Source organism: Falco biarmicus, chromosome 1, assembly GCF_023638135.1.
Source record: "Falco biarmicus isolate bFalBia1 chromosome 1, bFalBia1.pri, whole genome shotgun sequence".
Classification (NCBI taxonomy): domain Eukaryota; kingdom Metazoa; phylum Chordata; class Aves; order Falconiformes; family Falconidae; genus Falco; species Falco biarmicus.
In genome coordinates, this window is record NC_079288.1 from 51,707,708 (window position 1) to 51,734,947 (window position 27,240).

The window sequence follows — 27,240 nt, forward strand, 5'->3', positions numbered from 1 at the left end:
GTGAGGAACAGGCTGCTCACCCCCATCCATCCCAGGGAGCAGCAGCCGTGTACCGGTTGTGTTGTTTGCACTCAGACTGGTGATCTCAGGGTATGTCCCCCCGAAAGCAGAGAAACCCACATAAGGGAATGCAAGACAGTCGTTAGTATCACTCATGGCAACATCCAAAAAGTGAAAAGCAGATGAGAGCGAGCAACCGAGTGCTTCACTCTTCCAAACAGCCTTTCAACATCAACAAAGCCAAGCTGGAAAGGCGGGTGAGTCTGGGAGGAGAGAGAGAGAGCACTGCTTAAGATGGGTGGATGAAGGAGGTATAGCCTGATGTAGCAGAAGCTGTGCAGCAGGGAAGTTAGGGTGAACAGCAGGAGTTTTCCCAGCAGAGAAATATATAAGCATGCAGAGCCATGTCAGTACAGGCAAGGAGGTAAACCTGTAATAAAGAATATTTCATATCATTAACCAAATTGGAGCATATACTGCATTTGCATTGCCTCAGATAGTTTGTAAGACTTATCTGATTATGGTGTCTTACCTAAACTGCCGTATACCTCTCAGCTTTTCTACTTCAAATAGCTGGTTTACATAAAGGTACAGTCACAGTGGGTGTGGGGAGACATTTGGTGCTCAGAGCATCCAAAAACCTAATGGGAGCCCAGGCGTTTCAGAAGGGTGAGTACACTAATGCATGCAGCCACTCTCTCCCCGAAGGCTTTTCTCTTAGCTTAAGACTTACTAAACCTAAGCAATTTGTCTCATTAATTAATTGCTCAGTAACAGCCCTTATAAAAGGAAGACACCCACATGTGAGGGAGGAAAGGTGAGGTGCTCCCAAATCACAGGAGGAGCAGCTTCGTGGATGGCCTCACCTCTGCCATCTCCCGGGCGGACCCCGTCTCTCCTTCCTGAGCCCGGGGTGAGGGCAGCCCAGCAGTCTCCAGCTCAGCACCGGCGTGGGGGCTTCGCAGAACCCGGCACCCATTCTGATACACCAGCCATTTCCCAACGGGTGCCGAGGAAGAGGCGGGCGCCGAGTGGCGGTGCTTTAGCTGCAGGTGTATTTTCCACCAGCTCGTGAGAAACACATCCTCAACTGCTCGGCTCGCTTCGGTCTTTCTGATGTTATGTAAGTGCATCTAGAGAAGAAGCACTGCCATAGGCAGGCTTCTAATTAGGAAAAGAAATAAATAGAATTATGGAATTAAGGCAGAACCTCAGCATGAATGACCCAAATCCCTTCCTTGTGCCGCAGTCCACAGCAGGCTATTAGAAAACACTTTTTTAAAAAAATAGTTAATTCATCACAAAGATGGCACAGCAAAGGCAAATTCCTTTGCAGGCTGGCACCCGTTCTCCCACGCTGATCCCACTTAATTTGACTTTTGTAAGTGCAAAAAGCAATGCAGCAGTACCCTCACTCCTACCGGCGCTGCTGGAATACGAGTGGCAATGGGAAATCCCGTACATTTACCATTTCCTTATGTGCGCTGACAGCTTTCTGTTGGTCCAAACATGCAGGCTGTCATTACAGAGCTGCCTACGATGAGTTACCTACTGTCACATGGGGTTATAGGTGCCTCATCAACAATGGCTTTCTTTGTAGAGATACCAAGCATCCACAGGGCTCTACAACCTGACCTCAACAGGAGATATGAGGCCCTACACTTCCCACAAATGAGGCTGTAGTTATCTGAACACTGAGTTGCAGTCTTCAGTGCCTGCTTTTTAAAACGTTGGCCAGCAAAACTAGCCGTTTATGGTTCTCAAAGGAGTAACTTGAAATTTGATGAGGAAATCTTTCAGTTTTCCACTCACAATACTGCCAGCTACCACAGAGTGGTTTTGATGGCATTTGAATCCCTAATGGCACGGCAGTTTCTGTAGCTGGTTGAAGAAGCGAAGCAGATATCCCAGGATGTAGTGCTGCTGGTGGAACCTCATATCCTCTGTAAATCAGCTGGTGCATGAGCAAGAAGCCAGACTTATTCTTTATATATGAAGGCACTATTCCCCTGAAACTGTGATGTTATATGGTCTAAAATCTGCCTCAGATGGAAAACATGCAGTGATGAGTATTGGTTTGATAGGATGCTAGCTTGTTTTCTGCACTGGTCTTTCCTCTGCTGGGTCAGTCCCCTGGGAGTGGGGCATCTCTGGGCTTTTTTCCTACTGCAGCAAGACTACAGGGATGAAGTAAGAAAGGGAGACCTGTTTTCCTGCCCCCAAAGAGAGCTTGCCAATTGCAGCACACAGCTGAATGAGCCCAGCTACCGTAGGGAAACACCCCTCTCCTGGCAGTTTGGGTTCAGGATTAATCTTCGGCAGCCACTAGCATGCAGGAACCTGAACCGTATGCCGTGGAATCCAGCAAAGCTAATTAATAAAATACCCTGCCCAGTTGCCCAAAGCAATGGGTATTTAGCTGAAGCAACCTGAACCCTACTGGCCAACCACCAGCCACAGAAATACAGCACAAGAAACGATGATTTTGGGGAAGAGGGCTCCAGTGTGGGGTGGGCAGCCAGGAGACCCCCAGTAGCAGAGGCACTGTGCAACCACATTATCTCGGGGCCTGTTCCGCTCCTCCTCCCTCACCATAGGAAAGAGCATGCTGAGGTGGGGGCTCATGCTCTTCAGCAGTAGACAGGCACATGGAAATACCATACTTGTAAGATCAGATACCATACTGCCAGATCAAACTACTTCACAGCCATCGCCTGTTATCTTATGCTCTTTTGTATTACGAGATAAAACTTCATTTCTTTTTCTGCGGAGGAAAATGGCTCAGGTTACTCTGCTGCTGATGCTCTCAGCTCTGTGCATGGTGTGCAGGCGTGCTGGTGGACAGTGGTGACCATTTGCTCCAGCAGTGACACCGCAGGGTTAAGCCGCTGCCCTTTCCACCTTGGCTCCTGGCCTGCTGAGCTGGGCCAGTGCTGTGGGGCAAGGGGCTGCTGCAAGGCTCAGTGAATTCATGCGAAAGGGTAGAGCAGCAGCTGCTGCTGGGAAGCTGGTGCTCATGAACCACCGTGAAAAGGCAACGGCAACCGTGAAAAGACATGGAAGGAAGCAGACAGGTCTCTGCTCTGGCAGGGACAGCGCGTGGTGGCTTCCACCACACCGAGCTTTGCAAGCCGCCAGGTCTGAATTCAGAAAGCCCTTTGTAGCTGCTCTGTCGTACAGACATTCACAGATTTAGCCAAAGGGCCACACTTCAAAGTCCTTTCTGTTCCCATGTCAGCCTACAAACAGAGACCCAGAATAATTAAGACAGTGTTCATTTTATTGTACTCGGCATGGAAACCAGGAGATGTAAAACAGCAAAACATTAAATTCCTAAGGGACTTGATCGGGCGGGTAACATCGCTTTAGTATCACTGTAAGACTTCTTCACATGCAAACTTCTGTTGGTATGTCTCGAATGAATGCCACGTACACCTGGATGCCTAATACTAGCTTTACTTTGTACAGTACATCACGTTCAGTCATTGTAATTATAAAAATAATAAAGCCACAATGATACCAGTTGTTAGAAGCCCACAAGCTGTTTTTCTTCTGCTGCTGAGTGATCTGTGGCCACCACTTCTGTGGTGCTTGCAGCAGCCAGGAATTCAAAGTTCACCGACCCTTTCTTCCTTTAACTCCAGACGCTTTCCAGTGTGCAACTGAGACCTTAACTTAGGATGTGATTTTATGTACCATGAACACATGGGTCTTTTTCTTCCATTTTACTGAAATTCCTAGGGCAGCGTCTAAACTTGCATTTGATGTACTTGAAACTATTGATTATGAAAAGGGCTAAGGGAAGCACTGTCAGGAGGACCCTCCAGCAGAAGGATCATTTGTTGTAGCAGAGCTGCTGAGAAGCATCTGAGAGACTCGTATTCTGCCGCAGACAACTGCTGGAGACTTTGCTGGCAGAACTGTCATTTATTTCTACTCCAGAGAGTGTCAGTCTAAGCAGAAAGCTAACAAAACCTTAGGTCTAGTATTTCAAATGGGACTCGGCTGATGCGATCCTATCCGTGATGAGCTCAGGTGCTTGCTGTCACCCATAGTCTTTGTGCAGAAACCAGTTTGTGCATACAAGTGTGGATTTCCACACAGCTCAGGAGCCAGCATGCATCTCTGTACACCCCTGCCACTGCACTTTCTGTTGACAGTCTAGACACGGAGGTTGGCCGACTGCTGGGGTTTTTGATATGGATGTGGGAATTGTTTTAGAGACCAGATAAGGAGAAAATCCTTGTTTCTGTATGAGTAATGCATGACACCTGCACACACGTACACCCACCTTACCACACACACCTTACTGCATACACACCAGAAGCTTACCTACAGCAAATGCTTTCCTAGAGGAAAAAATACTTCTTCTTTGTGTGATTTGGCTTAGTAATAACATCATTTTCTTCTTTAAGGAAGCCTGAATGATGAAAGATATGTTGCACATTGCGAAACCTTCCTTTCCAGGATTTGACGCAAAATCCACATTATAAACTCTAGGAAGGAAGAGCTGCTCAGAAAAGCACAAAATCCAATAAATCTCAGAGTTTGTTTTTTTTTTTTTTTCTTTAAAAGAAAGATTATATCAATTTCAGTTTGGCACAATTCAGCTGTAATACTTCATGCGTTCTTTTCAACATCTACACTGTCTCAAGTGGGATAATTTAGGCCCCTAAGAGAAAATTGCAGCCATTTCAACATACAGTACCTGACCTTCAGGCCTGTGGACCACTGCAGCATCCAGTGAGCCCAGAGATATTTGGTAGTGCGCAGCATTTGGCTAAGAATCTATGTGCATATCTTTGGGATTGCTGAAAATACCGACCACTCATACAGGCATCACAGAGTCACCAAAAAATAAACCAGCAGAGGTTGAGATGTTACAAAAACAGGGGAGAAAAAAAACCACACCAAAACCCCAAAAAACAGAGGGGAGAGTTTCCTTCCAACTACAGCCTTTAACTTCCCAAAACCACAGTCTGATGATCAGTTGTCTCTCAGCCATTTCCATAAGCTGGGTATGAAAGACTTGCTCTGTCCTGGTAACCTTTGCATTCATTTTTAAACGGTGTAGAATGATAGACATGGAACAAGACAATAGAGCTAATAAGCTAATAAAATTTGTGCTTTCATACAAACCTTGCATATACTGAGCTCAGTAATGAAACACTGGTATGGTAGATTCCATCTCGTTTCCAACCTGAAAACCAGTCGCAGCCAACTTGAATATTCCATCAACTTCAACACCAGTTTTCATTTGGATTTCTGCTTCTAAATGTAACACTTCAATATGGTCATGAAATTAAAGATAAAAGGTAGTGCTATCTTTAGAGCGTTTATTCACCTTTTCTGAACCCTTTGAAGATGCTTCTCCAAAGGGTCCATTTTACAAGCTTTTACATGGTAGTAGCGGTAATAAACTGAGGTTGTTTGCCTAGTGGTTTTGTGGAAATGCATTTAGATATATCTATACATACTAGCAAAATAGAAAGCTTTTGGAAATGTTCATTTTCCTAAAAGTCACGGGATGCCAACGATATGAAAACATCTGTGAGCTCAGAATGAACAAATGGGTGAAACTTAAGAAAAACATTGGCTTTATAGACATAGGAACAGGAATTCCTTGTGAAGTACCTACATCAACTTCATTTTACTTCATTTCAGTCCCTCTCTCTCCATGTTTCTCAGCAGTTCCTTCTTGCATACTCAAAAGAACGTTTTCTTCCTCTGAAATGGAAAAGGGAGATATTGTCCTCCTTGTCACTCCAGCTCTTTCCCCACTCTTTTTTTCCAAACTAAGTCAGCAGAAATGAGACAGGACTTTCAGCACTTGTGCCCAAGGCAACGCAAAGCTGGCAGGTACCAACCGAGTGCACAGAGACAGTAGTGGAGGTCACAACCTCACATGAATCCAGGACTACATCGCAAATTGCCTGCAATGAGATTCTGCTTCAACACAGGTTTTGTATTGGCAACATTGAAACGTGCTTATCTCATCTTGCCTAGTGGAAAACTCCTGAAGTGAAACCAGAAGTAACTCTTTCATTCTCATTCACTGCTTTTATTAATGGTTCTGTCCATGTTAACATTTCCAGAAGATGCAGCCAACAGAGAAGAATTTCCTGACAATTAGCTTGTTTCCCAACATTTCTGATCTTGCAACAAACCAAACTGAAGAGTTATTTCAACTGGCTGGGCTGCAACACAGGTCTTTTTTTCATACAGATTTTATTCTTGGGAATGAAAAATACTTTCTGTTTTCAACCTTCTTTTTACTAGCCCAAATTGATTTCCTTTGGTTGCTAACCATCCAACCAATGCAATGTGATTCTGAGTCACAGAGAGAAAAAGAGCAGGGTGGTGGCACACACATCACCTCTCCCTACCCCCTGCTATACCGTTACTCCAAGCACACTTTCATTTTCAATACTGATGTGACACCAAGAACAGTCCTTCTTGGCTGCTACAAGACCGCTCACATGCATAATATTTGCTAATTGCTACCCAAAACATTGTTCTGTTTTGCTGCTGGTGAAAGATGCATCATCCCTACAAGGATACACATTGTCATCTAGACATTGCACACAGGAGAAAGCATAAATTATCAGTATTAAACCAGCAGGTTGCCTACAGTCTGCCCTAGCAAGACAAAGTGAAAATCTAAAATATTTTCCATGAGATGCGCTGGTGATTATCGACTCATTTTTGTGTGTTGGTTTTTGGCACGTTATTGCTTGGCTTCAAACACATGCCTGCAGGCCTTCTGGGCCCACCAGGCAGCATCACCGACGTTTTGTGGTTTGTCTTTGCACTCCTATTTTCCTGGAATACAGAAGCACAGTGCTCTGCTGACCAGTACAGTTTTCCCAAGTATGCTCATGCTGTTGTTCAGATGCATCCACTTCATAACTTGCCCATCGGTGTTTTGTGGTATGTATGTATTGATGAAATCTTCCTGGAAGAAAGGTAATCGTTCGGGGTGGGGCGGGAGGTGCAGGTGGACTGGCTGGTGAAGACTCACAGCTGGAAGCAGCTGCAGGGAACCAGAAGAGATCTCCCATCCCTCATGAAGAAGAGTTAATTCCCGTGCTGGCCCAGCCCCCTGCTCACTCAGTGCCAAGCCCAGTTTGATCTCAATAAAGCAACTCATACCCATAAGCCAGAAATATTTTGGAGAGCTTAAGCTAAAGGATAAAGTTCATGGAAAGTGGTGAATGTGCAATAGCCATTTATTCTCCTCTGGCAAAAAATATAACAATGCATTTATATATTCAGACTGAGCGTATTTGTAAGGGGACAGTTCAGAGTAAGCTGGCTCACAACGCTACAGTGAGGGGGACACGGGAAAGGAGGACGCGAGCTGAGCCAAGAGCCACTGTTTCACGGGAAGACAGGCTGGGCAGCAGCTGGCGAGGGAGGGGGCAGAAGGGAGGCAAAAGGAGCAATGCAAAGCTTTGGACCTGGACAGGACACAGCAAACACTGCAGACAACTCAGGGAACCTCTTCAGGGCTGACATGGACACAACGTGGGAAGAGACACCGAACTTGTCAACTAACCTCACCTAATGATACTGCCAATATTGATCCCACAGAAAATTTCACATGAAACTCACATCTCTGCCACTGCTAGGAACGGGATGGAAAAAATAGTATTAACAGAAAAAAGGTAGGAGAGTTTCCTCCCAGTAGGCAGAGGTGGGAAGACACACTCTAATGTGGCACTTCAGAATTAGCAATTCAGCATCAAGTGGGACAGGACTTGACACAACATACAGAAATGGAGCAAGGACGTGCCATGAACTCCCTAAGCATATACCAGAGGAAAACCAGGAGTAAATTCAGTACTATACTTAGGGGCAACACCTTTCACTGATCAAATTATTGTATCTTACAGTATTTTACCTCTCTGCGGGGGAAAAAATTCCCCATAACAGCTGCTTTGAAGGCTTGGCAGTTGATATACTAAAAAAATTGCTAAATAAAAGGGGACCACCTCAGGTCTGCTTCAGACAAAAAAAAAAAAAAAATAAAAAAAAAATTCAATACTCATTTACACTGTGTAAACCTGTAAGATTTACAGAGTAAGTTGCAAGAGTAAGATCTACAGAGTAAGTCAGATGCGTGGTACTAGAGACAGAAATAAATTATCGTCATGATTCATGAAAAATCTTTAATGGAATAAAAATAACCCCTATTTTTAACTCTAGTACTCTGCAGGATTACAATATCCAAATCCTCACTGCTTTGCAGGATTGAAAACTAAATTTTCTACAAACTGCAGGAGTTCCCCAGCCTCCCATCATGAGCTCTAGTGGACAGAATAAAAAGCTAGTGGGAAACACATTTCCCAGGTTGAAAAACATTATTAAGGTGAGAAATGTGACCAACATACATTTGAGGCGTTATTGTATAGCACAATTCTGGAGAAACAGTGACTAAGCTACCTTTTATTAGCAGTTTCTACACCTTTTCTAACATTAGAAATACAGCAAAGATTGTCTCAAGACATCAGTACTTCTGTAAAGTAAATGTTTCAAGTTAACAATATAATGGTTTATAATATAGAGAGCATTAGGTAAAACAAAATACGCACAGGCTAAATAAATGGTATTTGGTTTATGAAAGGCAGCAAGAAAAGCACCAAAATACTGCAAAAAAAAAAAGTGGAGTTGGCTAAGGACCTAAAAAGAAAAAAAATCAGTGTAACACACTAGACGTGGGCTCATGGACCCAGATGCAGGGGATGGCCGGCTCCTACAGGAAAACGTTGTTGTGCATCCCTGGAGAGAGAAAAAAAGATCCATACCACTTTAAAGAGTGATTGAGAGCAGAGGTGCTCAGCACCACGGGAGGCTGGAAGCAGGGGCTGCCCACCCCAGCTGAGGAGCCAGAACGGCCTGCTGCTTTGGAAAGACTTGGCTGGAGCACCCTGGTGCAACTAAGGGCACCGTCCCCCTGGACGCGGGTACATCTACCGATGTGCTCCCTCGTGCCTCGCCTGCCCTGGGTGCGTCGCCTGCTTATGCTCTGCGTGGCTGACGCAGGACAGAAAAAGCCTGCAGAACAGATCCCTCTCACCTCCCCTTCTAGCCAGCAAAATCCCATTGACTTAACTTCTCCCAAAGAGATAATCCTTCAGCCTTGATCCTCCCTCTTTGCCTGGTCCTCCGTGTCCATGGGAGGGGAAGACCTGGCTCTCTGGGGCTCACATGAGAACAGTGCCCCATGGCATCAACAGGAGTGGGACCACGTCCATCGCCTTTTTGTGGACTTGCCCCAGCATGGGCGTCTCACACACCAGGAAGGTTGTTTTGCGTTAGGTCTTTACAGCTGCTGAACCTCAGTGTCACCTCACCCAGCTTCCCACAGCCCAACCCTTTGTGTAAGACCTCGTGATGCACACAAGTAATTTCCCGTAATAATTCTGACAATCCCTCTGCTTCTTGCTTTTTCAGAAGGTGCTGCTCTCCCTGCAGCAAGGTGGCAATTTAAATTTGTGCTTTTACTAAGTACCTAGCTTTTCATCTGACAGTAGTCGGGATGGGGCACAATGTGGCAATACACCAGCTGTGGCAATAATAATGGCATGACGGAGCATGTGGCTACTCAGAAAACAAAGGGGAATAATTTTCCACTGTTGCTGCATCATAACCCCAATAACACAACTGGACAGCAGGACTTGAGACTTGAGGGGAGGGATTCTCGCTACCACCACAGACATCTACGCACCCCCGCAAGCCACATCAGTCTAACACAGACGAGGGAGCAGGTCGGACGCAGCAATTAGGACGCCTAAAATTCTGCAGCATGGACTGGAACACGTTGTGCTGCCTCCCTTTCAGTTTTTTATTTGAGGATGTATCCGAGGAAATGGATTTCCGGGTCTGACTGTTCTGAGCCCGGATCAGTTTCTCGTGTTCCCGTATTTGTCTCTGTAAGTGGTTCTGGATGGCAATTCCCAGGGATTCCGGATCAAGAGAAGCACCGTAAACCTCCCACGTCATGCCCTGCTCATCCCAAACAACATCCCTGACGTGTTTGGACTGCTTCACCTGCACTTTCGCCTCCATGGCCGGGGTGGGCTGCTTTTTGTTTTCCCCCAGGTTCGGCAGGGCCTGAGCTGAAGCAGAAGGAGTCGCTGTGTGAAGCTTGCGCCCGGGCTCCTTGGCCTGGAAGCCTTGCTGCTGGGGAGCTGCCGATGTCTCCACAGGAGGGGTGGCATGTGTGGAGCTCACGCTCAGCTCGGGCACCAGCCCTGCCTGCAGGCTCCGGCTGCCAGCCATCTGAGCCCGGCCAGTGTCCCCCTGGCCTCTGCTCTCCTCCTTTCCACCTGCATCCTCTGAGCACGCCTTTACGTGGACAGCAGCAGGTTGGCTGCTGACATCCATCCCTCCTTTAGGATCAAGCACCACCGAGCTTTCTTCCTTTGGTTTTACCACAGATTGATTAGCAATGGCCTCCTCTTGACTCGCACCCTTACTTTGCACAGGCTTTTGCTCAGAGCCGCCCAGGACCTCCTTCTGCTCAGAGCTGCCCAGGACCTCCTTCTGCTCAGAGCTGCCCAGGACCTCCTTCTGCTTGACTTCACTGCCTGTGCTACAGAGTAAAGGTAACCGGTTGCTTGCCACATCGTGGACAGGGTCTTGCACATTGTTCCTGGATCCTGGGAGAGCAGCAGCAGAAGTGGTGCTTGGTTCACCAGCGCCAGACCCAGACTGTGCTGGAGTTTGATTACTGGAGTCAACTGCAAGCTGCTCCACAGGGATGGGCTTTGGTGGGACTTGAGCCTCCACTGGCAGGCCAGCAGCATCCTTGCTGTCGCGGGCTGCACCGATCACTGTAGTGTTACCCACAGATGTCCCTTGGGAGGAAACTGCTGAAGGGGAGGAGGGAAGAACAGGTTTTGCATTATCTGCTGCCACTGGGGACACGACGTCAGACTGGAGCCCAGGCAGTTTGATGGGCTGCGTTTGGGCCGAAGCAGTCACAGCCGTAACAACAGTTGATTTTGACGTGATACCAGGAGAACACAGAGACTTCTGTTGTAAGGATAAACTGTCAGTAGGTGCAGACTGGCTCAGCCCCATACCTCCTCGGTAAATTACGTGTAGTTCTTCCTCCTCCTCTGGAGGAGCATTCCCTTTTAAGAAGGCAACAAGGATGCTGGGGCTGGTGGAGGCCGACTTGCTTTCCACAGCAGCCACAGCCTGAACCTCAGCATCTCGCCACGTCCTGCTTGCTGCTTCCTGAGTTAAAGACCTGCTCTCTGGCTGAACTGTCATTGTACCCGTTTCTCTGAATTTGGAGAGCTGGGGGGTGCCTGGGCTCCCCGGCTCGGGGTCCGTGTTGTGTACTGGATGCGGACTCCGGTAGCTCGACGGGGCTGGTGCCTCACTGCTCTGCACCACTTCAGTCTTATCTGTGGGATGCAACTGCGTGGTGCCTGCAGCCCTGCGTTTTGCTTCCCAGCTAGCCTGCAGGTCTCTCCCCAGGTCAGCTTCAGTGTGCCTTGCTGGCGAGGCTGGCTGACATGCAGCAGAACCAGTTTTTTCTGCTCCCTTGTCTTTTTCCCCTCTTTGCAGAAGGTTTGCCTGAGAAGTATGACAGGACTCATTACCCCTGACAGGGTCGCCCGGGGAAGAATAATTTAACACCTCAAGTGCTGGCTGATTGTCAGTCCCCTGAGGTTTCAAGGCAGAGTCATCTATTTGTGTCAGGGAGCTTGGTTTTGCCTGGCTGCCTTGCACAAACTGCCGGGAGCTCTGGGGGGCTGGCATCATCTCTGGCCCCTGCCCCACCAAGGGGGCTCCTACCGCAGCGGGGGCTGGTGCTGCTGGTCCCTGGCTGCCTGCTGCCCGGGAGCAACCGGCTGGCTCTACGGCTGCAGGACGCCCCTCCACAGCTTTGCTGGCGAGCCTGGAAGGAAGGGTTTCCTGCTGGCTAGCATCGTCCTCGTGGCATTGCTCGCACCTCTGTGCGCTGGCAGCCGCCGTGCATTTCAGGTCGAACAAGCAGGCTCCAGCAGGGCCGGTCGGCGTGCACGGAAAGCCATTGCTGGCCCTCTCTCCTCCGCTGGGTAGTTGGGGCTGGTGCTTAGCAGACTGCAAGTTTCCCAGGTGGTCCTCCTCTGCAGAAGCTGTGACCAGGGAAAGCTTGGCAGATCTCAGAGGATCTGGTACAGTCCCCATGAACTGCCTGTGAGATGTGGTTTGTCCTCAGCTTCTCCTTGGAGTTTTCTTACTGGGTGGTGGGTACAACAGGGCAGGCTGTTGGTGACGGGTTTCCTGTAAAGCTAATCTGTTAATGAAAGAAACAACAGAGTTAGCAGCAGTCAGATTTAAGAAGAAAAAGTACCCAGAACAGATAGATTTTGCGGCTTGGAGAGAAATACTTGCAGGTAAGGGGGAAAGTGAAGCACCTCATTTGCCTATAAGTCACATAGAAGACAGGGATTTCAAGGATCTCCCAAGTCCAAGGTCTGGATTGAGAAGACAATACTAGGGCCAAAGCCACAACAGCTGCCCTGTTGTTGATATATTAATGAAAACATAATGACATGCCAAGAGAGGGAAAAAAAAAAAAAAAAAAAAAAAAAAGACATGCAAGCAGGGATGAAGGGGAAGGGGTGCAGACTTTGTGTGGCAGTTTGAGGCCACAAAATAAGCTCAGTGTGATTAAAGCCTCTAGCAAGCCACCTCTGGAAGGAAAGGTGCTACCTCACCTGTTGTGTCTATGTGAAGAACAGGTCTGATTCCCACCCCTGTGACGTGAATGAATCCCACACCTTCACTGAGCACCAGCTCCCCTTCCTCCTCACGGGCAGCCCTTCTCTAACTCCACTACCATCAAAGCCATGCTCACAGCGGGCAACAGGTCGGTTCAGACTGATGTGGATGAACCCAAACCCCACTGGCAAAAGGAACACCGAGGGATGACAACCTGTTGGGTGGTACAGATAAACACCAAGAGTAGCTACTGCACTGTACCGCACCAGGGCTGTGCACATACTTACTGCTTTCACATTTGAATCCTTTGAAATAATTACAAGAAAGCCAGCTCGATTACTAAATGGAGGCACAGATGATATAGAAATCAACTTACAAGCAGGTGATATGAAACTGCAAGGGGAACGCTGCAGCACCACAGAACAGTAGGGGCCCATGCCATAACCAGTGAAATACTAGGGAGGGATTTTAAGTCGGTGGAGCAGAGTTATCCAGGTGGAAGTCCAGCCAGGACTGCAGAGAAAACATCACTTCCAACAGGAGGCAATCTCCAAATGCACTCCTTGGCTGGGCTTTCAAAATGACTTGGCACTGCCTGACTTGGACCCTGCTGGAGGGCAAGGGCTGGATCCCTGTCAGTGTCAGCACAGTGGTAGTGGTCAGTGATAAAATCCCACCCCAGCCTTCTCCTAACTGCAGGCGACCTATGCTTGTTTAAAAGACTTTCCCCAGCTTACGCTGCTAGCAAAGCACAGGCATGAGATTTGGGAGACACCCTGAACATTTAGTTTTTATGTTAACCAGAGGGATGAAACTGGAAAAATCATCGTACCTCCGTGTGCCCATGTCCCTGCAGGCACACAGTAGGGTCTCCTTTGCAGCATTACTTGGGAGACACTGCTAGGAAGAGCTATGCAATCACTCAGCTGTTCCAGACCCTCCCTCGCCCAGTAGCAAAATCAGCAAAAGCCTTTTCCAGAAACACCCCTCCTCTCCTTCTCTCAGCCTGAATAGCAACAGTAAAACTTCCTTAGCTTCTTTAAAATTAATCCTAAATTTCAGCACATTAGGCTACTTAGAAAGAGAGGAGAAAAACGCTCAATGAAAGGAAAACTAAACCAAATACAGCGAGTCTATTTTTCTAAGAAAAGGAAAATACCACAACTAATTCATTAAGCTTTAAGTCTTCCCGATACTAATAGTTTATTATTTTTACACTGTCTCTTTGGGCTCTGTCCAACCACAGATATACACAGTCGGCTGGGTTAAGCCAGTCCTGGGGAACAGTGATCCTGATGCTGGAGGATCTGCAATCACCCCAAATGGCCTTCCAGCAAGGCTAACGATCGCTAAGCTTTTTGAGAAGTACTGAGGTTATGTAAACCAGACTGCAAATCGGTGGAAGTTTGTGTCCACCTACAAGATGCCTTCACTTCATTTTGTGCTCGCTTTAAAGCCAGCCAACACAGCCCTGAAGGACAGGAGAGCCGTTCCAAGTTCACGCTGTTGTACTATGAACGTCTAATGACCGTGAGGCGAGGAGCAGATGGCTTTGGGCATCTGTTTGTCTAAATTCTGTTACTCTTCTTTCCTTTTCCAAATATTGATGCAAACCAAACCAGTATATACAATTGGGCAGGTCACATGTTTTTGGTTTTTTTTTTTAAGATCCAGAGTTTACTTAAGAACAACTAAACACATAATGGAACACAACCAACCCCTGTTTTTAGGATGAGTCGTACTACTCAGCAAACAGTTTCAGGAGAAATAAAGATGGCAGAGCAAATCTGTTTGGCTCTTCACTACACAAAACCTGGGAAAGGCAATCTGCATTCCAGAGCACTGTCTTTAACTCACACCCAGTCAACGGGGGAATGATTCCTAATTTTTCAGTTAAGTGAATTAGTTCTGATCTGAACCCTCACATGAATTCTCCCCATCTGTTTAAGTGGCTCTTCACCAGCATCACTAGGAACACACATTTAAATGACTGCCACATGTGATAATTAGAAGTGATTCTATTACCGAGCAGTTGACACACAATGTCGACAGAGGAAATTCTGCCCCCAAAACCCCACGTAGGTCTCTTCTCTGATGTGGGACCCCAGAGCATAACCCAGACATTTCATGTGACCCTTTAAGGGACAGGGTCATTCTACTGCCTGGGATGACTCCGAAAACATGTTAGTTTATGAGAATAAGGTTTTTATAAAGACTTTGTTGTCATAGTCATATAAGCTACTTTCTTCTTACACTCTTCACTAAACCATCCTAGTGATGGGAGCCAAAGGCATCACAGTAGTCTACATAAATGCAGTAATTTTTGACAATGCTCTTTCTTAAGAATGAACAAAAATCAGAATGAAAGGTATGTCTTACACAAGAGAAAACCAATCAAACCCAACTAACTACAGAACTGGAAAGGCATTTTTATTATTGGAGTCTTATTTATGATAACTGTCTCATTTTTATTATTGGAATCCTATTATATAGGAATGAAGAACAATGCTGGAACCTGCGGGCAACACTGTTCAACTGCCAAGACAGTGAGGATTCAAACGAACAAGCAACATTACAAGCAGATATCTAGAAGAAACAGAAATACAAAATTCAGTAGCAGGCCAAAACCCATGTATCAAAACAAATCAAGATTGCTGATGAATTTTTCAAGTGTTATACGCCTGACCTGGCACAATCATCCAAAATTTTCTTTTATCAGGAGGTGAAATTAGTATCTCTACAAAGGCCAAAATCAATTTTTATTAATAAGAACAGATTTTCTACCCCAACACAGTTCTCCTTCGCCTTAATCTGTCAGACCAAATCAGTCTGCCTGACTGTGTCAATCTTCACACAGAATTTTTCTGGACCTTTTTTCAACAAGAAGTTTCTAACTTTGACAAAGCCTATGTTTGGCTTATATGGTCTGGGGGTGTCCCTGCATGGCCAGCAGACCTTCATGGACTCTTGTCACTGAGCAGGTCTTCTTTATGTGCTTTAAAAACAAAAAAGCAAAAACCCCCAAACCACTAAACCTCAAGAAGTTTTGAGGCAACTCAGTGCTGACAATATAAAGAAACTCCTCTTTATTTCAGTAACAGCTATTCCCCAGTAAAACAACACTTCAAATTTCCCTCTTGCTGCTTATGAGAACATCAACAAAACCAGAAAGTCTGCACATTTGATAAAACAAAACAAAAAAATTCCAGGAAATTCCAGCATAAGATTCTGCCTCCCATTCCCTCTTGAAAAATCCGAAAAGCTACAAAAGCACAAGCATCTCCACCTACCCTCAATTTTATAAAGAATTTTAAAACAAATAATGAAAAAATTAAAAAGAAGCTCCCAAACTAAGCAAGCATCCCCTCCTCAATTCTGGAATCTCACCAGCTTTCCATTCCTTGAGCCCCCCATTCTTGGAGCCCTCTCCTCACCTGTTTTTCTACAAATGTAAGAACTGAACACCTGCTCTCAACAGTTCTAATCTCATCGTATGTTCTCTGAGATCATCGTGAAAATCATCATACAACTGCATGGGTTAAGAACACAGATAAACATCTGTTGAAGCAGAAATTCAGCCTCCCTTCTTGCTCTTGATCTAAGGAAAAGACAACGGCATGCTTTAACTAGACCACTGAACATACAGAACATGAAGCACGTTTCTTTAAATTTTAAACATACACATGCACTTGAATCCTCCTAATTATGCATCCAGTGGTTCTTTTCCCATCTCATTAAGTTGCTGTTCTCTGTAAATACAGTAACTTCCTAGTTAATGTTGAAGGGTGTTTGTTATTCTGTCTGTGTGTGAGAAAATCTGCTTCGTGGGTTATTTTCTCTTAATTATCTGGGGGATCGAAGACCGGCACTACAAAGGAAGGACAGAGCAAACCAAGGACATATTCCTTAAAATACAAAAAGAGGCTGCCCGAAGACGTAAGATCCAAGATACACAGCTTCCATCTTTCAGCATGCCTTGGGATGCTGACAGGAGAAAAGGACCTTTATTTGTACAAGCCTGCTCACTGGAAGTCCAGCAGACTCATTTTAATATTAAAGCCAACACCACCAAACAAAACCCCACAGCCCCTCCTAAAACCCTTCCCAGCACCTGCACGAGAAGCACTTGTTAACCATCCATGATGCATGCTGCGGTATTAAAGCAGCTGAAACTGCCAACCGAAGGCACAGACAGACCCGAGGAAAACCCAGCTCCTGCCAGGGTTCTTGGGATACAGCCTGGCTCCTTCGCTGGACCCTGAGCCTCTTCCTCCTGGATGCTGAGGCAGAGCCTGCAGTGCCCAGCAGCTCTGCTCACACAGGTACCAAGACAGACTGCTGAAAAAGTGGAAAAGATGGAGGGCAAAATGGGAAGTGAGTCCAAAAGGAAAAACAGAGGGTAAGTACTGAAGAAAAATATCAGGGTCTCCTTGTCCTTGCTTTGTAATGGTAATACACAAACGAAAATTGGGTGAAAAATCAAGGGCAAGATGCACTGCCATTTTTTGCCAAGAAGAGGTGACTGCAGATCAGCCTAACAGCTACTGAAAATTTATCTAGCAATATTTTGTACGAGCTGAAGAAATGTATTTTTCTGGTTGTTGACTCTCTCATCTTGCATCGTATAGGCTTTAACTGCAAAGCGCAGAGCACGGGAGCTCCACTTTAGAAAGACAAAGCTCAGTTTAACCTCCTGCCCACAACCTGCAAATGAGAAAATGGGTTAAGCCAGTCCCACCGAACGGCAGAGCAGCCTCTGGGCCTAATCCAGAGCAAAGCAAACTGCTTTGCACCTTCCCGCATTACGCTGAGCTTTTGACAAAGTTTAAGTACACACTTTAAGTAACCTCACTGTGAATGAAACAGTCTACTCAACTAGATGCAAAAGCAATTCTGATTAAATAAATTTTAAAATCTAATATTTGCAATATTTTCTCACTGCAGCATGCAGACAGCATTGCCAGGTTTTGTTTCTGCAGGGAGCTTTCAGATGTGTTCTCTTTGTATCTATGCCCTCTGTGCTCCCTAGACTTTTTGCTGAATTCCTGGGAGTCCAGAAAGTGCAGTGTCCAGCAGGCTGCAGAAAAGGCTTGCTGAAATGGGATCTCTCCAAAGTGCTCTCAGGTACTTAGCAGTGAGCACAAGGGATCATCCATCTGTAATTTTGGTATTGCAGTGCTAATCCCAGTTTATAAGCAAGCATGTTACTCCATCCCTAGCATAACCTCAGGATTGTCAGAAAAATCAGTACTGGCCTGAGCAGTTTAGACTGGTATACAGAGAATCCATGCAGGCAGGGCTGAATCAGATTTGGGGTACACCTCTGCTCTGGCTTCAGGCCAAAGGGTGTGAACCAGTCCAAGTCGCACAGCTGCCTGAGTGCAGGACGGTGCTGACAAGCTCATCTGAGAGCCTGGGCTTGGGAGCTTGCGCAGAACCTCACCCCAACACTTCAAAATGGTCCAGAGATGCATGCGCTCCTCAGCAGCCACCCAGGAACAGACGTGTGGGAATATCTGCCGCTGGCTTTGAATAGGCAGGCCCATAACCACGGATGCATAAAAACTGTGCAGTGACCAAGCCTGATTCAGCTCTCCTGCTGGCAGTAGGATAATTAGTTACCCTTCAATCAGAAAGATGTCCATCCAAAAGGAAGTACGGCTGCAGCCCTGCTCTGGGCGGGTGTATTCTAGCCTGTGCTCCATCTGCTCCCTTGGGCAGTGCCTGTTTTGCCCCAGCCAGGAGACAAGCAGCGACCACCGCATCCAGTGCCGGTGCCTGTTCACGGAGCCCTGATGGGAGCCCAGGCACTGTTAGCAGCACCACGATGTCGATTTCCTGCGTAGGCGTAAACTTCACTCCTGGTTGCAGTTTGGATTTAATCTCTGCCAGCAAGTCATTGTATCAGAAGAGATCACGTTACCCTTTTCTGTGCCCTGATGCGTACAGCTACCACGGTCACCAGTGACTTTCATTCCGAGGTTCCCCAGCACCAAAGCTGGGCTGGCTCTGCTGACCAGGTCACTGTCCTCTGGCCACGGCCAAAGGGAGCACGCTGGCACGTGCTGCGGAAGTGCTGCAAGAGCAGCTTGTTTTCATGGGAGTAAGGACCAAACAGTTACGGATTTACAGGTGCACCACGGTTTTTGCAACATTCTGTCAGGTTTCCAGAAGGAAAACAGGGTTGCTTTGCACTCCAACACTCTGAAGTGAGGAAAAACAATATTTAGGAATGGTAGAAAATACAGTCTTTGAAAAGATAGCTAGAAATCAACATTTGGAAAGGAGGCTGATAATCCTGATTTAAATTAAGAACTGTGGTATCATCTGTTGCCACTGAAGTTTTGAGCCTTTGGAGTTCACCTCCTTCCCACAGATTAAAAGCCTTTTCTGGGGGAAGCAGAGATCCTTGCGTAGTCGCAGCCTCCAGAATCTCTCCAAGGAGCCCAGCGCATGGTCAGAGGGGGGTGATGTGGGAAAGAACCACAGGAGGGGTGGGTGGCAGCTTGAACACCTGCCACCTCCACACCCTTCTCCAACACTGTCCCCTCCTCTGCCCCACGCCCCCGTCCTGCCCCTCTACCTTCCCACTCAGCTCATGCTCTGCTGTGCTCCCGAGTGTCCCCCCTGCCAGCAGAGAGGGGTCTCAGGCAGCAAAGACAGAGTCTCTCTTAGCACGCTTCTTCCCAGGGTTCCAATGCCCTGTAAAAAGGCTTTCTTCAGCAAGGTGTCCAAGTATGTGGAAGCCCCTGCTGAACACCAGGCTTGCTGCAGAACACCGCCAAGAGCCTGTCAGCCTTCCTCCTCCAAGGTGAAAGGGAAGGATAAATGGCTTTATGAACAGATAAATCAACCAACTACACCAACCGGCAGCCAGCTGTATCAGCTGCACAAGCTACAGCGACATTCCTACCTCACATCCTGGGCTACCCTAAAGGGGATGTGACATGGATAAAACCCACAGGGATACGTATTTTGCCTTTTTTTTTTTTTTAAAAAAAAAGCACGTTACTCTGTTTAGCCTTATTCTTTATCAGTGCAAATTTTTATTTCAGTATCTGACACTGGAAGTCATTTTTAAGGAAATGCAGCCTGACTTCAAGGGTAAGCCAATTGCAGGAGGAACATCTGTACACACACTCTTGATGTGCACAGGAGTGGAAACCAGCAACCTGCTGTCCACATCAGGCAGGTGACTCCATTTCATACAGCTCACAGCCACATTACTTCAACTTATTATTGAGTAAAAACAAGAAGTGGTGTTAGAGGGCTGTGAACAGGAGGGTGATACGGACCTTTCAAACACCACTTTCACGTTTGATGTTGAAAGCAACAGAATTGTCTATTAACCAAGTGGGAATTTCATTCCTTATCTGTCCCACTATCTTCTTCTGTCTGATAAAAGCATGGTGAAATCTAACCCCTCATTAATGCATTTCATGCAACTGAATGCATTTGAACGTTGACAGCTGACAAACAAAAGCCCTGTTTTTCAAGAAGGCAGTTTAACAATAGCCCGTAATAAATACTTTTCTCCTACACAGAAATGCCAACGTGACTTCATTATAAAGCAGGGTGTTTGTCTTTAGGGGTGAAAGCATAATGCTGGCTTAGTGCTCATGCAATTCTTGCTTTCTGTGCTAAGACTCTCAGTTGACTAGCAGCAACCAGGATGGTGAGGTTTATGTAGACATCTCCAGCTACTGGGAGCTGGACCAGGACCAAAATCCCATTTTGTGTGGCCAGGAAAACATAACTACTGCTGAGTACGTGTGTATTGGAAAGGGTCTCTCTATGGGGCAAAGGATGTTACCTACTTCTAACATGCTTTCAGATCCTCCAAAGCAAATTTCCAGAATTTCACAATGACCTTCTCCTTAAGAACATTCCCCCAGCGCGCTGAATGCACTCACCAAGTGACTGAAGCAGCCCCAGTAGTGGTGGCAGCACTCTAGATAACTGGGACTCATTTGCTGCTGAGTAACCATATTATCAGTGTCCAGAGAAGTGTGTTGTAGCAGCACTTTTTTTTTTTAACCAATCTTACAAGTAAGGAAATTTTGTCTTGAAAGAGCTGATAGCAGGAGGAATGTCTTTTGCATAAGGTAAAACCCAACAACAATGTTTAACTCTCATGCACCATCTGAAAAATTAAGTTCTCCTCATATTATTTTAATGAAGACGCTGGGCTTAGTATTAGAGAAGGGAATAGTTCTGTACATAACAGGCACCTGGCAAAGGACATATCCATTGACATATACAGGCATTATCCTAACAGGAAAGAAGTACTCCAAATGGCATGTAATTAGAGAAGGAGGATGCAGAGCCTAACCAGTCATTACTCTAACAGAAATTTGCCATAGCGTGTGATTAACCTAAGAAAGGCATGATGATGATCTCACCATGTCTGTTCTTGCCTCCTGGCTATCAGAAACACAACTATTGTGAATAAAGAGGCTGGCAGCTGAAACAGCTGTCGCCATGGCTTTTGAAAAAAAAAAAGAAAAGAAAAAAAAACCCCACAAAAAACCCCAGTTAAAAATATCTTGCCTTCTTCCTGCCGCCACCTCAGCAGTTGCTTCCTGTTCCTTCACATTCTTACTGTGCTCCGCTGCTGTCTGTCATTGACAATAAGCAGTAAAAAGAACAGAATAATCTCCTTAGTAAACCGCCTCCTGCTAAACACCTTCTCAGCAGAACACGAGGAAGCGCCGTGTGCTGGGCCACGCGCTGTCTGATGGATTGGGGCCCTGCAGGAAACCAAACGGCTGCAGGTTGGAAGCCTTCGGCGTTCAGAAATAAAATCGGAGCGATTCAGTGGTATCTTTACAGTGCTGGTAAGGGCTCTTCTGAGGGCAATGACTCAAAGCTGTACATCCAGCTGAGGACTCTAACCTGCTCACCTCAGTCACACGAGCTTACGATGTGACTTCAGTGAAAGCTGTCATCTCAGACTCAGACTCTTTTTTCACTTGAGGCGACACGCTTCATTTTGTTGAATGTTTACCCTGGTGGAATTATCATAGAACCATTTAGGCTGGAAAAGACCTTTAAGATCATCAAGTCCAACTGGTAACCCAGGACTGCCAAGTCCATTATTATTGTTGAAGTGTACCAAACCAGAGACCAGCAACTCTCTAATTTTTTTTTTTTTAACTGATGAGGTGCTGCGTATGGGACATGGGGAAAGCAGATGGGCTAACCAAGCAGGGACAGGATGACACATCCTAAATGGCACTTTGCAAAGCCAGGAACAATGACACTTATCACATGCTGCAGATAATCAGTGACACCATCAATCTTTACATCCAGAAATGATGGAACAGCCTAACCGTGTACACAGCACTGCAGCCGTGTGAGGGCTTCCAGCCACTTGACCCTAACGAAGGCAAATGCTGGAGAAAAACTGTTGGTAAAATAGTACAACTATAAACCATGCCATGTCCTCCTCAGTCTCCACCCAGAGCTGACAGAAGGTATTGAAAGACACATCTGAGAAACCTCCCACACGATAGCTACTGCCACTGTGGCAGATATGATCAGGTAAAATTGAAAGAGATTGTTTTGCCTCTTGGCTTGAGAAAAAGAAGGTACTGGCATTGATACCAATCCCCAAACCTTACCTCACTAACTCTGAGTCCTGAAATTCATTATATAGTCAGAGAGCTCTTCAGGACAAAGAGAGGCACTTAAGTCTTCTCCATCCACTGTGTGGATGTGCTTGAACAAAGAGACTGCAGTGCTTTCACTGGGTGAAGAAGCCGACTCAGTCACCAAGTCACTCACTCAACACCTCTGCCTTCCTGCAGCAAAGAAAAACACCAACAGATGTGCTGTATGACAGCTTATTTTAGGAACAAGTCGTTATTTGCAGTCTATCCCACAGGTGTCTGATGGTAATAGCTTTTCAGAATTGCCCTTGCAGGCAGCCCAGGGGTGTAAAAATCTCTCGCGCTAACAGTCACAGGAACTGTCCTCCCTTCTGTTAGAATTGTCTCCTAACAATGGCTTATTCATAACACGTATTTTTATCCTTAGACTCAATGTGCTTCTATCCTTCCAGCTCTAACAAGGAGGACTAAAGTACCCAACTGCCTGCAGCTTTTCATACTATGTTTTAAATGGGGATTTTCACAGGCTTAAGAATAGTTACATTCTCTGCTTCTGAATTATTAAAACCAACAGTGTTCATAAGACAAACCCTTATTTAGTATCTGAGACTTGGGAAGCCCCATCTATGTCAGAACCAAACTAAAACCAGAAATAGTTTCTCAAGACAGCAAACATTTAAGAGAGGGTAATGCAAAATCTGGACTTCAATAAAGCATGCTGGAAACTGAGACCCAGCTTAACTTATTTTGTAAGCTCTTTCAAAGCTAGTAATAATAACATTGGGAGTCAGTTACTGGAGTTGTCATAAGCTAAAGCTTTGCCTGTTTGCTATGGCACAGCTGTATCCACACCCTGGACCTCTCCCTTACCCATACACACAGACCTCTGCCAGGCCATGACGGCTCACACCAGCTAATGTGACACCCCCACTCCTGTCGAGGACTAGGATCTTCCAGAGCTAGAGTTCAAGGTTTACACTGAGCCTGATGCTGGACATTCTTCTTCTTCTCATTTCTTCTGCATTTAAGCCAGGCACATTCACATTTCCAGTTATCAGACAACTGAAGCAACACACGCTGTGGTGGAGGCACTGGTAAAAGACACTCAACTTTGACTTGAATCACTGTCCGTCAGGATGATTGCCAAATTTGTTAATGAGTATAATTAGCATTAATTAAAATGACAGCTCAAACAAGATCTATCACATCTGGGTTTAACAAAGTCGCAGGTTTACTGACTGCCTTGACCACCTGGCCGAGGCCAAACCAGACAGCCCCATGGGCGGCGTGACTGGCACTCACTGCAGCAGCTATCCCTCCAGCTCACCTTCATGTATGGTAAAGCTACAAGCTCCTCAAGCTACACACAGCTGCTTCACAAAAGCAAAACGTGCCCAAGCATTAAGGAAAAAAAATAAATATATATATATAAAAAGATGTGGCAGCCCCAAGCAATTACTGCGTTTATCACCTAATGCCCAGCTCCTCACATCAGGCTGCATTGCCTTTTACTCCCCTGTGGAACAGCTCTCCTTCCTTGAGGAAGCTGCCCTTCCTCAAACTGCCAGCATATTTAACCTGCGAATCTTGGAAGTGACCTGTGGTCAGGTGGTACCTTGCTAGAGCAGAGCTGTGAGTGAGCTGGGCTGTGTGATAGCTTTGTCCTTGTTTCTAAGTCAGCTGGAGTGAAAGCTGGCAGGGCATCAAAAAGGATCATTCACAGCTTAGGGCTTAATTACCGGACTTGCATGGAATGTAGATGTCTCACACGCAGAGGCATACTCAGAGTGAGAAAACACACGACAACCTTAGAGCCAATAAGAATATCCAGACAAGACGGTTTATTTCTACACGTGACCTTCTTGAAGATAAGCACTAGATACTTCAACCAGTCATCTGACAGCTGCGGATGCACGGTAGGCTTCCTACCAGAGTTCATTTTTATTGACATCCTAATCATGGATACAATTTGTATTACCACAAACAATGTGAATGTATTTGCAGACAGACATATACGCATAAAATTAAATACATGCTAACATAGAGGTAGTCATCTAGCCTAATCTGGGTGATTAAAGCTAGGTGCTGAAATCAAAGAAGTCTGATTTGCAATAGAAATACCAGTAAAGCCAGAGGGAGTCAAAAATTGCTCAAAATTTTTGAGAATACCATTTCTTTTGTCCTTGTTCTTATCCAAGAAATGCCAGAAGACCCTAACGTACTCTACCATTTTGCTGGATGCTACATGTGAGCACAGAGATGCTAAACAGTCACAGCTTAAGCAGCCAAGATAAAAAGCAGAGGTAGGAACCGGTACTTTTTCTGCCTCTTCTTTAGAAGCTAACACAGCTGAAGATGACAGAGAAAACTATGCAACAGTCAGTATCTAACACCAGCAATTTAACTGCAGAACACCCTTCTCCTACATCTCATCATCGACTACCAAAAGCTCTTTGCAATCAGGAGCGTAAGAATCTGGCTTTAGAGATCCACCTCTGAAACATTAACAAAAACTATTCAAAGGACTGTCTCCCCTTGATGGATTACTGCCACACAGCAAGTCCTGCATCTATAAAGAGGTGAAGCAGACTGGTACCTCTGTTAAAGCACAAGCTAGAAAACCAAACAAGTGAGCAAAATACGCTGTTGTCAGAATTTGTGAAGGGAAAAAACCCCCAAACCCCAAAAGCACCACCTTAAAGCTGAACAAGCAAAGGATGCTACTGACCTAGGAAGGCCATCTAACCAAGAAAAGAACTTGCAACCACTGCATATCTGTAAGTGTTCATACAAGGAGGTAAGCACTTTCAGAAAAGGCTCTGTTCATGCTCCTGCTCTTCAGAAAGCTCAGGCAGGGCATGGGATCAGATGGAGTATGAACATTTGACAACCGAGAGGAGGACATGCGGTGTGAGCAGGGCAGCAGGCATTGAGATACTGAGTAAGCGACTTGACTCAATTATCTTTTTTCTTCTTGCAGGTGAGCTGCTGCTTTGTAGAGAGCCAGGCTAACAATTCGTTCTGAATGACCCCTCCTATAAACCTGTAGCTTGTGTGCTTGAGCATCGGGACTCAGCAGACCAAGAACAAATGGAAGTAGTATGTGGACAGGGAGGCAGATTGGGTTAGAAGATCAAGTTAAGCCCAGGCTGTAGAGCTAGGAAACTAATGGCAATTTATCAAGTATTCCTTGTACAACCATATTATCAAAAACTCAGGCCCCACCCCAAAAAACTTGGCTGTTTCTGCGGTGAGGAGCCTGCACCTTCCCCTCCATCCCTGCTCAGCTGCTGGTCAGCACTGTCCACGTTAACGACTGGAACTTGGTGCTCTCTGCCTCAGCTCTGTTCGCTCTGCTCCCTCATCTATTTATTAACAACTTTAAATTACAGGTGTGGGCAGCCACAGGAAAATGGCCGGGCTTGTTTGACTCCACGTCAACAGGAGAAAACCACTTTTGCAAATGCAGCCTGCCACAGGAGGTGGGTCACGAGCGAAAGATGTTTGGCTAGCACTGCAGATGGGCTGAAAAAATCTGCCAGCACCACCTCAAAACTCTCACCCTTTTCCTTTCTCAGGAGGACAGATTCTTTTCCCCTCGTGTGTAGGGGCTTTTAAAGGAAAAAAAGACACAATGTCTAGAAATTCCTTAGCCCCCTGCTCTTCTCTCCGGGTAGCAACTAGATTTGAATTGCTCAGCTGTTGAATGTCAAAGTTAGCATGCTTCAGTCCTACGTTTCTCCCACAAAATAAGAGAAGCAGACTAAATGCCGATCCCAGGAACACCAGCCTTTCTCCCCGAGGACTCAACAATTTTATTCCATTTATGAGGCTGACCTATCTCTACAACTGCTGAGTGAATTTTGGCCAGGTAAGAAGGCAGGAGGCGGTAAGAGATGAAGGGCAGAGCAGCTTTTTCAGGAAGAAGATGGAGAAGGTAGGTTGGTCGGTCCATGTGATACAGAAATTTGTTGGCCCTCTGCCTCCTGGACCTAGGCTTCAATGCTCTTCCAGCACTGACTCCCCATCTGTCTCTTACTGTGCTCCTTGCCAGACCATTCACAGCTTCATATAATTCAGGGCCAGGAAACTGCTCATAAGAAATGGACGTTTTTAAATCATGTTTTGCACCTTGGTATAGCATCATTTTGAAAGACAATTTTAACACTGCTTAAATACTTGTGATGCTGACCATGTTCGTACCTCTTGCTACCTCACATGGAATGCTCAGCTTGAACATCGTAAGCGCTGCTCTGTCTTTCCAAGACTCTGATGGGTATTTTTTCCCTTATTGCCTGATATTTTTTTTTAATTGGTTAAGTCTCTTTCAGTGGGTTGACTAACAGCAAACACTATTCAAAAAGCTGCTCTCTGACTACACAGAAAGTATTTTTCTGTATATAGGGACATAAGAAGCAAAAAAAGGAGAGCAAATAAGACTTAACTAAAAAAACCTGCCTATGTGCTGATGGGGAAAGCCCATTTTCCCCAAGATTGCCCTCTTTTCAGTCACAAACAGGAAACCCTCTCTCAAGAAAGGCAGCATTAGTCATTAAGTATATATGACTGATTAACCATTTCAACCGTCAGCAGTGAATAATTTCAAATCAAGATTAGGTGATTACAGGAGATTTAACTCTGTTAAATTCTGGTCATGGAGCTCAGCTCAGGAGCCCATGGATGAAATTCCACATGCCACACACAAAGTCAGCCTTCAAGAGGGGGAAGGAGAGATGGAAGTTCATTCAAGGGGTAATATATATTTTCATGCACATTTCTTCTTCAAAAAGCTCTCCAAAACTAAGCTAAAGGGTCCACCCCAAAACACGTTTAACTGTGTCTTTAACTCCACTGTGCAAAAGCTTAGCAGGAGCCACCATATGATCTGCTAGAAAACAGGTAC

At 45.8% G+C, this 27,240-nt stretch overlaps 1 protein-coding gene across 6 annotated transcripts in view; it reads right to left on the minus strand.

The window, feature by feature from the left end:
- Positions 1-5,322: 5,322 nt before the first annotated feature.
- The window catches only part of GPRIN3 (GPRIN family member 3), a 51,613-nt gene continuing 29,695 nt past the window's right edge, over positions 5,323-27,240 (minus strand). For 5 of the 6 annotated variants that reach the window (XM_056342884.1, XM_056342903.1, XM_056342873.1 and 2 more), the window contains 2 exons: positions 10,570-12,298; positions 5,323-10,515 (listed from right to left, as the gene is read on the minus strand). In XM_056342884.1, coding sequence (XP_056198859.1) covers positions 9,745-10,515; positions 10,570-12,189 — 2,391 coding nt within the window. In that variant the 5' untranslated portion in view covers positions 12,190-12,298 and the 3' untranslated portion in view covers positions 5,323-9,744. Of the gene's footprint in view, positions 10,516-10,569; positions 12,299-22,349; positions 22,530-27,240 lie in introns of all 6 variants that reach the window. The other variant, XM_056342909.1, reaches the window with a different exon arrangement.